The sequence below is a fragment of the Arachis ipaensis genome, chromosome B6, assembly GCF_059453495.1.
Source record: "Arachis ipaensis isolate K30076 ecotype BB chromosome B6, ASM5945349v1, whole genome shotgun sequence".
In the NCBI taxonomy this organism is placed as follows: Eukaryota; Viridiplantae; Streptophyta; class Magnoliopsida; order Fabales; family Fabaceae; genus Arachis; species Arachis ipaensis.
This window is the reverse complement of record NC_142441.1, coordinates 58067923-58078908: the sequence shown is the minus strand read 5'-3', so window position 1 is coordinate 58078908 and position 10986 is coordinate 58067923. Positions and strand designations below refer to the sequence as shown.

The 10986-nt window shown below is 35.8% G+C and overlaps 1 protein-coding gene across 1 annotated transcript; it reads right to left on the bottom strand.

The window, feature by feature from the left end:
• Window positions 1–204: 204 nt before the first annotated feature.
• On the bottom strand, window positions 205–2006 carry LOC110263987 (uncharacterized). Its single transcript, XM_088489871.1, has 6 exons — window positions 1882–2006; window positions 1269–1334; window positions 1090–1185; window positions 901–966; window positions 337–816; window positions 205–262 (listed from the first exon to the last, which is right to left on the bottom strand). The coding sequence occupies exons 1-6, from the start codon at window positions 2004–2006 to the stop codon at window positions 205–207; spliced, it is 891 nt and encodes a 296-aa protein (XP_088345997.1).
• Between the last annotated feature and the right edge of the window lie 8980 nt (window positions 2007–10986).

Sequence of the window (10986 nt, the reverse complement as noted above, 5' to 3'; positions counted from 1 at the left end):
ATTGCGAAACAAGAAATAAAATATTGAAAATACACCCAAGTGAATACTTTAAATACACCCAAATGACTACACAACTTACACCCAATTGAACGTAAAAAATACACCCAAATCAATACAGAAAATACACCCAAAGTTCGTAGAAGTAACACTTACCACAATATCGGGGGGGGGGGGAAACAGTATATTTGTTCTTGAAACCTCTTTTCATTTTTCTGGTTGAGGATGTGGCAGACGGCAGATACAATCTAGAAATATATGCCGAAAGCAATTTTACATTAATAAACATTGCAGTTGACTTTGGTGTAAAAACATTAATGTTATTCTAATATTACCGCAGATTCTATATCACTTTTTGCCTGGAGGGATGCAAGGTGCATTCTAATCAAAATGTATTTATCTTGGGCAATTAGAGTGCACATGTGCTCATACTCGTTAGTATTGCCATCTGCGTCTTCCTTCAGTCGCGTCGCCCAGATGTAGCACTTTTGTTTCATATCATCCGTAATCTGATTTATTCCCCCAGGAGTTTCAAACTTCGCAGAACTTTCCCCCCCAGTCTCCCTTTGAATTTGTGGACTTTTGTTTTTTCCCTTCGCCGCACTGCTTGCTATTTTTTGGACCAAATCGTCTAATTGTTCTATCAAATTTGCAGCTTCTGGAGATTTTGCCCTTTCTGTCTCCTGCGTTGACGCTCCCTCCTGGCTTGAATCAGTCAATCCAAGGCTGAATGATGGCACCCCTGGATCTGTTTTAGGAACATAAGATGCTGTCCGTGCCATCATCAACAGGGCAGCAGCGTCTTCTGCGTCTGAATGACTGTGTCATCATGTATAAGAATAAGAATAAGAATAAGAATATACGGATGATAAGCAAAGATTGATTTTAGTCTGATGAACTTACATTTTAGTTGGAGCTGGGGGAAGCGTGGGTGTGGTCTCTTGAAGTTGTTTGGGGGGTTCAGGAGTGCTGCACAGTTACAAAAAATTAATCATGGCGTAAAAAAAACTAATCAGGAACAATATACACCCAAACTGTTAGCAAATATACACCCAAACTCTAAACAAATATACACCCAATACTATTTCTTACGTTTCTGTAGTCCCTTCAATCTGTAGCATAGGGGTTGGTTCAAAATCTGTCTCAGTGGTTGTTTGGGATGCCGGCACAAAAACCTGAATCGGGACTCTAAACAAGAAGAAAAATGAAGGGTTAACAACGCCTTTGAAAATAATAAGGTTATAAGGTTGAAATATTCTTGGAAAACTCACATTGTAAGCGCATCCGACGGTGTCTGTTCCCTCACAACCATCATATTCGAATCAGCGGGACTCAACCTAAAATACACCCAAAGAAGGTCAAAAAATACACCCGAACAATTCAAAAAGAATACAGGCTTTATTTTTTGAGAACTTACATACTTGCAGTTTTTGCTTTTTTTTCCTGCCTTTTTTTTCTTGAATAAAATAATAAAGGACTTTTTTTCTAAAAAAATATATATATAGAATTAGAAGTAGAAGGTAATAGAAGAAAAAAAGTAACGGTTATCTAAAAGAGAAATTACATGCTCTCTGACGGCTGATTTACACTACTCTGTTCTGTGCGTCCTTGAGAGGAAGGATCATCACTTCCCAAGTTCACAGCCGGTATTCTAAAACAGATTTCATGTTATTTAGACAAAATAAGATATAGGTATAAAATACACCCAAATGAATGCACAAGATACAACCAACCGAATGGACAATATACACCCAACACAACAAACGAAATATCCCAACTTAATAAACAACATACACCCAACTTGATCAACACAATACACCCAAATGGTTCCACAAAATACACCCAAATAGTGATAACAAGATTTTATTAAATAAAGCTTCTTACGTTTCAGAGGACACATAGCGACCTTCTGTCGATCGCAGGTCAGCTTGGTTCTCCCTGCGAAACAAGAAACAATTATTAGCAAACAAAACACACCAAAATCTGAAATAGACACCCCAGTAAGACATACCCCTCTATAGCAGATTTATCAACATTTTCCCTTAGCCATTCTTCTAGTTCGTCACTTGATATTTCATATCTCTCACTACATTCATAAAAGAAGATGTTAACAAAAATAATTACGATGATAGACAGTAATATAGCTTATGAGGTACTGTACCCATCAAAGTATTAATCTTCTTCAGGAGGTGAATCCTCCACAACAACTTTCTTTTTTGGTTGTGTTCTGGGTGGAAAAAAAAGAGTACCAATCAGAAATAAAAAATTAATTTTATCACAGAATATTATCCAAAGAAGTGCTTACTTTTTTGTCTTTTTCTTTTCCTTCTCCACCGGTGATGATTCTTCGCTCCTATAAGTTAATAAGAGACACTTCAGTTAATACACGAAATCTTTATAATGAAGCCAAAAGAAAGGAGTAATAATTTCAGGACATTACTCATCACTTGATTCAGATTCAGATTCTGAATCAGAATCTGACTCCTCTTGACTCTTCTTTCTTTTTCTGGAGTCCATTCTGGAAGGCAAACAATCATTATTTAGAACATACTAAAAAATACACCCAAATGAATGCACAAGATACACCCAACTGAATATAGAATATACACCCAACGCAGCAAACGAAACACACCCAGCTTAGTAAACTACATACACCCAACGTGATCAACAAAATACACCCAACTCGAAAAAGAAATTACACCCAAGTATGGTACTTACTTTTTCCCCTTTTTGCTGGGGTGTTTTCTTCCTGAATCCTCTGAGTCTTCTTGAGTCTCAGACTTAGAGGTAGAAGTGTCACTGTCAGTAGTTGTTTCTGTCTCCGAAGACGATGTTGAACTCGCCTTCCTTTTTTTTGTTTTTTTTATTTCTTGTTTTTTTTCTTTTTTTTCTTTTTTTTTTTCATTTTTTCTCTTGCTCTTGTCTCCGCCATCTTCACAATCCCCTGAAACATTAGATATTTTAGCTAGCAGCATTCAGGTAAATAAAATATAATCAACATATTATGTTTACTTACCAAAATTTTCTCTCTTTCTGCAGTCATTCTTTCCACCAACTGCTCCTTAGTCCAGTTGGCAATCCAGGGCTTCGGTGGTCTTTCAGCCCTCTTCTTGCCTTTATTTTTTGAAAGATGAAAGTAAATTATCATCAAGGCGAAGAGGCAGCCATCAATTGCCTTCTTCTTTTTCTCCTTGTAGTCTGTGATGCCCTTGACCATGAAGGTCAAAACATGCCCCCCCAGTTTCTCTCCGATATGCCGTCCATCTTAAAAATTGGGGACAAGTGCACAGGCGATATTTTGTTTATCGTCGTTGGCAAAAGGAACGCCATCTGTATATAGAGGATGAATATCCTCTTGAACATCAGGCGTTCCTCTTCGTTGCCAACGCCGATTTTCATCATCTCATCGGTAAGACTTTTGAGGGTCTTACCCTGAAATCTTCTAAAAATTATTTTGTCATCATCAGAAAGTTTCTTATACTCAACTTTCTCAGGAAATAGATCTCCTACAAAAAGGAAAATAACAAAGTATCCAAGTCGGTTCAAATACACCCAATCATCAACATAAATACACCCAAGCATCAACTTAATATACACCTATAATTTTAAGCTAGTTACCTGTTGCATTGATGCCAAGCGCATCACCTATTGTTTTTGGTGTTATTTTGAAAGAACCATATCCTGTTTTCAGTCTGTTCTCCCCAAGTTTGAAGTTGTTTGCCAGCTCCCTTAACAGTTGGTGATCCACCCTTAGTGGTGGGATGTGCATCAACCCACCGAATCTGAGATCCATCACAATTGCCTTCTTCTCCTCACTCATGTTTCTGAATTTATCACTTAGGAGATGTGTGGCACACTTAAGGTCTTTTGTTTGGTTTCTTGCTGCTATTTTCTCTGAAACGAAAAATACATCCAAAGATATCAATAAGATACACCCATATATATGAGTCAGATACACCCATTAATAACAGCAAGATACACCCATTGATAAGAGTAAGATACACTCATATATATGAGTCAGATACACCCATTAATAACAGTAAGATACACCCATTGATAACAGTGAGATACACCCGTAGATATGATTCAGATACATTCATATATATATCAGTCAGATATCACTCAAACATGCTTCAATATCAAGCAACATTATAATGTCAAGCAGTATACACCCCCCAATCTATGGAATATACCCCCAAAAATCAGTTACTAGAAGATCTAGAACAACAAAAATAACAGGAGAACTTAGAACAACAACGTAGAAGAACAGTGTAACAAAGAAGCAAGAATAACAGTAAACCCTAGAACAACGACGTAGAAGAAAAGTAAAACCTAGTTCGTAATGAACTTACCTTGAGTATTGTTGCTTTGTTTTCTCTTCAGATTCTTGATGGAGAGTTTGATGGTGTTTTGATGGAGGTTTCGAAGGTTAGCGACGACTTGTATATTTTGAACTTTGATTTTCGCTCGAAAATGGAAGCGTTGCCTTGTTTTCGAATCGGTTTGAGAAGTGGAAGAAGTGGAAGAAGTGGAAGAGTCTGCCATTACTCGTAGGATACGTAACCGTTTGAGTGTTGAGCGCGTGAAGTTGACGCTCCATGTAATCCCTCTTCATGTGCGTGAGTTGTATTTGGGCTGGGCCAACTTGTAAGCTTGTAAGCTTGTATGTGTAGCAGGCCCGTAATAAGAATATTTGATTCTAATCATAAAATGATCAAATCTTATGATATTAATAACGCACATTAATTTTAAATATTTTTAGTTATTTTAATTATATTAATTTTAAAAATATTAATATAATTCTAATTCTTATTTAATAATAATAATAATAATAATAATAATAATAATAATAATAATAATAACTTGAAAAACCCGTGTATTAATATAAATATTTAATGAAAATAAAGAATGAATTTGTGGCTTGAATAATAATACAATTGTATATTCTTGAAGATTTTAAGACTGTGAGTAAATAAGTGATATAATAGAGAAATGCTTCTGAATATATATTCTTTATATATTAATAATATACGCATGCATGTCACCTCAGTATTTACTTTTTAGATTGCTCAATTTTTATTAAACGTAATAGAAACCATAAAAACCAATAAATAATTACTTGAGTTTTTTCGTTATTCCTATATATAGGCTTTATTTTTTTTATAATATAGTCTATATATATATATATATATATATATAAAATTATTTATACATCTCTTTTTTTAACTCTTACTTAAAAATATTGACATATAATTAATATAGATAACATATATACTGAATAAATATCTCTATTGAATTAATTATAACTATTAATACAAGATAATAACATAAGAATAATCTAATTATAGCAAGAATTTTCATTAAAATTATTGACTAATAATTTGAATATAATTGATATAGTTAAATTGATATAATCGATAAGATTGAGAGTATATATCAATTATATCAATTATAATAATAGTTCACGTGACTTCATATGCAATAATTTGAGTTATAATTGTCACCTAATTATACTTGAATATTATTTAATTTTAGATATTTTATAGGTAAAAGTTATTATCACGTGAATGATCATCATTATTCAATAATAATAATAATAATAATAATAATAATAATAATAATAATTGATGAGATTGGAAAACTCTAATTTAAATTAGTGATGATCAAACATTATTAATATGATTAAATGCAAAATTATTAATTTGATTCCAATTCAAATTTATTAATTAAATAATTTTGCTATGCAGGTTTTGTTGTTGGGCCGAAAAGAAAAGAAAAGATCCTAAACCCAATGAAATCAAATTTCAGCCTTGTGCAATATTGTCAAATGAATGTTGCCTGAAGTGTTTTATTTGTTGGGCCAGTCTGAATCATTATTGCTGCAAGCCCAATATGCTTGTAAACATTCAGCTTTGTTCAAAATCTGTTATATAAAGTGGTTGAAGCAATTTGTGGTTAATTGGGCCAGAATCATGTTGAACTAAGCCCAAAACTAAATTGCTTGCTAGAAGCAAGCTTGCATGGTCCGAAACCATTAAGAAAGTAAAGTTTCATTGCTTCCAACGGATCCTACTTTCATCATGTGATGGATTTCAAATTCATTTAACTTGAATTAAACTTACATTGGAAACATGAGAGAGAGTTAGCTATTGATTTGATGGACATCATCAATGCTACACGCTACCACATACAAGGGAAGTGGAAATTTGATTTACTTTATCAAAATCCATTAGTTAGTGTTCAAATTTCTCTCTCCTCTCTTTCTTATCTTGCTTCTTGTTTTCGGTCATTACACAACAGCTATGGAAGAAACCTTGAGCCACCGAAAAGAAGAAAGTGCAAGCAACAAGATCATCACAATGATGGCAAGAAAAAAAAAACAAAAAGTATGCTGTGGCTGAGATTCTCATCACTTATGGTAAGATTTGGTGAAGAGATCTTGGTTTCTCCATACCTAAAAAATGAATGAAGAAGATTTCGGTCAGTAGAGGAAGATCCTTGGAGGGATGGCTTGTCTCTGTCTTTGCTCAACCACCACAGGAAGTAGCTATAGTGGCTACGTGATGGAAGAGGCAGAAGATTGGAGCAGATGAAGTTGTCATCATCTTGAAGCATCAAGGGCTAGGAGTCCGTCTTGGAGGGCAAGGCAAGATGGAGGGCTCGGATTGATGAAGATTGGTAACCAAGGAAGGACTAGAGATAATTGCATGTTGGGTTTTACATTCGGCTTCTTCTCCTCTCTCTCTCTCTGGCCGAACTGGTTTGCATGAAGAAAAAGAAGATTAGCTTGGTTGGTTTGGTTTCAACCGTGGAGGCTTCTCCCTATATATAAGGGTGAACAGCCAGGGCATGAAGCAAGGAGTGAGAGTGCAAGGCACAGAGTTCTCATAGCTACCTAAGCTAACAGAAGTTCTTCTCCTTCAATGTTTTCTATTTTGTAATTTTCTGCTTAATTTTGTCTGTCTTGAGTCTCATGGAAAAAGGCAAACAGTGAGGTTTGTAAGAAAAAGCCATAGAGCGAAAAAAGGCAGACAGTGCAAAATTAAAAGAAAAAGCCATAAATGTCCTTAGAGGTCCTTTGTACATCTATGTTGTGTTTCATGATTCTGCGGGAATCCTCTTGCAAGTTGGGTTAGCACTTTGCAGTTGAAAGCTTGGTAGGTGATGGGAAGCAGAAGCTGGTGAAATAAAAATTATTAAAATGGTTACGTTGCAAGTATAGTTCTTAACACACCGAAAATCTGCCTATCAATTTAAAAGTATGTCACAGAGAATTTCAATTAAAATTACTAGGAGTTTTAAGTCCTAGGTCGTCTCCCAACGAGTTGCAGAAAAGTGTGCTATCTTATTAATCAGATGTTCCAAGAAGTTGAGCTAAGTAAATTGGGAAGTAAATTGAGGAAATTTAAATAATATGAATAAAAGCCTTGACTGGGAGTTGATTGGTTGGAATTTCTACTATTGATGGTGCGATTGTAAGATTAATTTATAATTAATGGTTATTCTGTTTGGTTATCCTTTACTAGGTAAGGGAAAGTCAAACAAGTTGGAATGCCAGATCTGTTCACAAGTTGCAACCCACTTAGTTCAAAGGGATTGGCGTCGGTGACAGGATAGCAATCCAACATTCAACCCAATTACAAATTTTCTTTCAATCCTTCCAACTCAAGAGTTCCTTTTAATCAACTCCCCATCAAGTAAGGAAACTACTCACGCATTGTAAATAAAGAATCCATAACACATGAAAGGGAATTAAAAGAAGACATGATTATTGGAATTGAAATTGAATTAAAAAAAAGAAATAATCCTTGCATTAAATAATCATAAAAGTATCTGAATGACAAAATTGAACAAAACAAAGAACATGGAAGAATAAAACCAAGTTAAGCAAACAAACTAGAATGATGAAGTCTTGATGAGGAAAATAACTCTTCTCAATGTTCCAATGCTAAGACCAATTGAAAATTAAAATTCTAAAAACTAGAGAGAAAAACCTAAGAGAGTGAAAAACTAGATCTAAAACTACTGAATGAATGTGTGTGTTGTTTCTGCATATTCTCTGACTCTAGTCTGCTGTTCCGGGCCGAAAACTGGGCCGAAATAAGGTCCAAAATCGCCCCCAGCGAATTCTGCAGATTATGCAGATCTCACATGTCACGCGATCGCGTCATCCATGCAGACGCGTCGCTTGCGCTTTTTCCTCTCCACGCATTCGTGTCGTCCACGCTACCGCGTCGCTTGCGCTTTCCAATCCGCGCGGCCGCACGAGCCATGTGGCCGCGTCACTGCGATTTGCGCTCCTTCGCGCGGTCGCGTGAGCCATGCGACCGCGTCACTTCTCGCTGGTTATCTCCTCAAATTCTTGTGTTCCTTCTATTTTTGCTAGCTTCCTCTCCAATCTTCATCCCATTCATGCCCTATAAAGCCTGAAACAATTGACACACAGATCACGGCATCGAATAGAATAAAAGAGAATTAAAATTAAATAATTAAAGTCTCTAGGAAGCAATTTTCAAATATGTACTAAATTTAGGAAGGAAATCTAAATGCATGCTAAATTGATGAATAAGTGGGTAAGGATATGACAAAACCACACAATTAAACACAATATAAACTATAAAATAGTGGTTTATCAACCTCCCCACACTTAAACATTAGCATATCCTCATGCTAAATTGAAGGAGACAAGGAAATAAGTATGAACATGTAGAAACTCATGAAATGCAATGCAATCCTACATATATAAATAAATGCAACTATATGATTATTGTCCACTTGATCAAAAGTAAATAAGCCCTTCAAAACAATTACAAATCAAATTCCACTAATTCTATCATTATACAATAAAACCGATAAAAGTGCAAGAAGATAGCTTATGAAAGCAGGAAACATGAAAATTCAAGCATTGAACCCTCACTGATACTGTATGTACGCTCTAATCTCTAGTGTATAGGGTGATCACTCTATCCTTCTCTAATCATGCTTTCTAACTTTTGTTCTTCTCCTAACCAATCAACAACAGTTAATATATCAATGCAAACATCATGAGGTCCTTTCAAGGTTGTAATGGGGCTAAGGTATAGGTAGGGATATATATTTGGTCAAGTGAGCTAATAAATTGAATCTTTAATTAACCCAAACTCTAACATAACTTGTATACACTTAATGTAATCTTTAAAGTTCATACCTAGCTACCCAGAATTCCCTTTTTCAATCCATACTCATGTATCAACTTATATTTTGGTTCTATCATATGTGCACTGATCTTTGAATTCTGAATTTAACATTGGGGTAATTTTGTCCCCTTATTTATTGATTTTTCATATACATATATATATATATATATATATATATATATATATATATATATATTGAATACATAAAGCTTATCAATGCACATAGATTTTTTTTCATTCTTATATTTTCACATGAGTAGGTATCCAAATTCCCCTTAAATTTTTATGACACATTCCCTTAACAACTTTTGTTCCCACAATTTTTCATACTTAACTAGCACACATAATTCTATCTTAAGCTAACCAAAGATTCAATTTGGGATATACAATTATTTTTCGGCTTAAGGTTAGTAATGTGGTAAAATATCGAACAAATGGGAATTAAAGGCTCAAAGTGGTTAACAAAGGTAATTGAAAAGGGTAGGCTCAATTTGGATGAGTGAGTTTAAACAAATAATGGCCTCAATCATGTGCAAGCATGCAAATATAACTATTGGACATATAAGATAAAACAAAATATAGATTACAATCATAGAGAAGTAAACACACAAGAATAAAATAATTATGGTTAAATAATGTAACCATTCATAAAGGCTCAAATCTTCCACAGGTTGTGTGTTCTTTAACTCAAATATCATGTTCCAAATACAACTCAAGTAAATTTATCATAAGAATTTTTTTGAAAAATTAGTGAAATTTTTTTTCCAAAGATAGATTTTAAAAGAAACTTATTGTCTTTTCAATCAAGTAGAACATGCATGCAACTATCCTAACCTATGCAATTTATTCTATTCTATAAAGGAAAGAAAAATCTGACTAAAAATATCCTAATTATTGGTGCCAGAGAAGAGAATTTACCTCCGGAAGTCAGGTACTGACCGACCTCCCCACACTTAAGGCTCTGCACCGTCCTCGGTGCCATCTGTCAGAAACAGGGGTGGGCTGGTAGCAGTATCTCCATCGTCGGGACCGTCATGGCTCCCTGTGCTAGTAAAGGAAGTGGAGTCCGGGGTGTCTGAGTCTCTGAAGCGTCCCTTGAGTAGCTCCTTGAGGTGTTTGAATCGGCACTCGTTACGGCGCTCTCTCATCTTTGCTTTCTGTTCTTGCCGATCCAACCGTTCGATTATCTGCTGGAGCAATTTCTCAGTTGTAGATGCTTGTGGTGTTGAAGAAGGATTATCTTCAACTGGAGCAGTAGGAAGGCTTGTAGTGGCTGCTGAGAGTCTGAGGTATTTCCCGTTAGGGACATATTGATCATCCCGTGGAAGCATGGCTTTGGTGTCCCCAGCTCTGTAGGAGACTCCGGCTGCTGAGACAAGATCTGAGACCAAGGCGGGGAAAGGTAAGTTGCCTGCAATTTGTACGTGTTCCATAGCATTCCGGATATATCTTGAGAGATTCAGAGGTTGGTCTGTAAGAATGCACCATAGTAGAACAGCCATGTCTGCAGTGAAAGAGGACTCATGAGTGCTCGGAAAGACGTAATGGGACATGATCTGTGCCCATACGCGAGCCTCCAAGGTAAGTGCTGAAGCTAAGATTCCCTTAGGGCGGGTACGGTGGTAACCGTAGATCCAACGGCTGCCAGGTAATGCGATGACTCTGAGAACGGAGTCCCAGTCAAATTGGTATCTCTGGCGCTGAAGGGTGGCTTCTTGAAAAGCGTCCATTCCTGTTGGAATAGGGGGAAGACTCAGAGCTTGCTGAATGGCCTCTTCTGTGATGGGGACTTGCTTCTGCTGGACATAAACAG

Coding starts and splice junctions, on each gene's coding strand:
- LOC110263987 (XM_088489871.1), bottom strand. CDS start 2,006: ATGTCTTACTGGGGTGTCTATTTCAGATTTTGGTGTGTTTTGTTTGCT. Junction 967..1,089: donor ATTGAAGGGACTACAGAAAC/GTAAGAAATAGT, acceptor GTAACTGTGCAG/CACTCCTGAACCCCCCAAAC. Junction 817..900: donor CCCCCAGCTCCAACTAAAAT/GTAAGTTCATCA, acceptor ATGATGACACAG/TCATTCAGACGCAGAAGACG.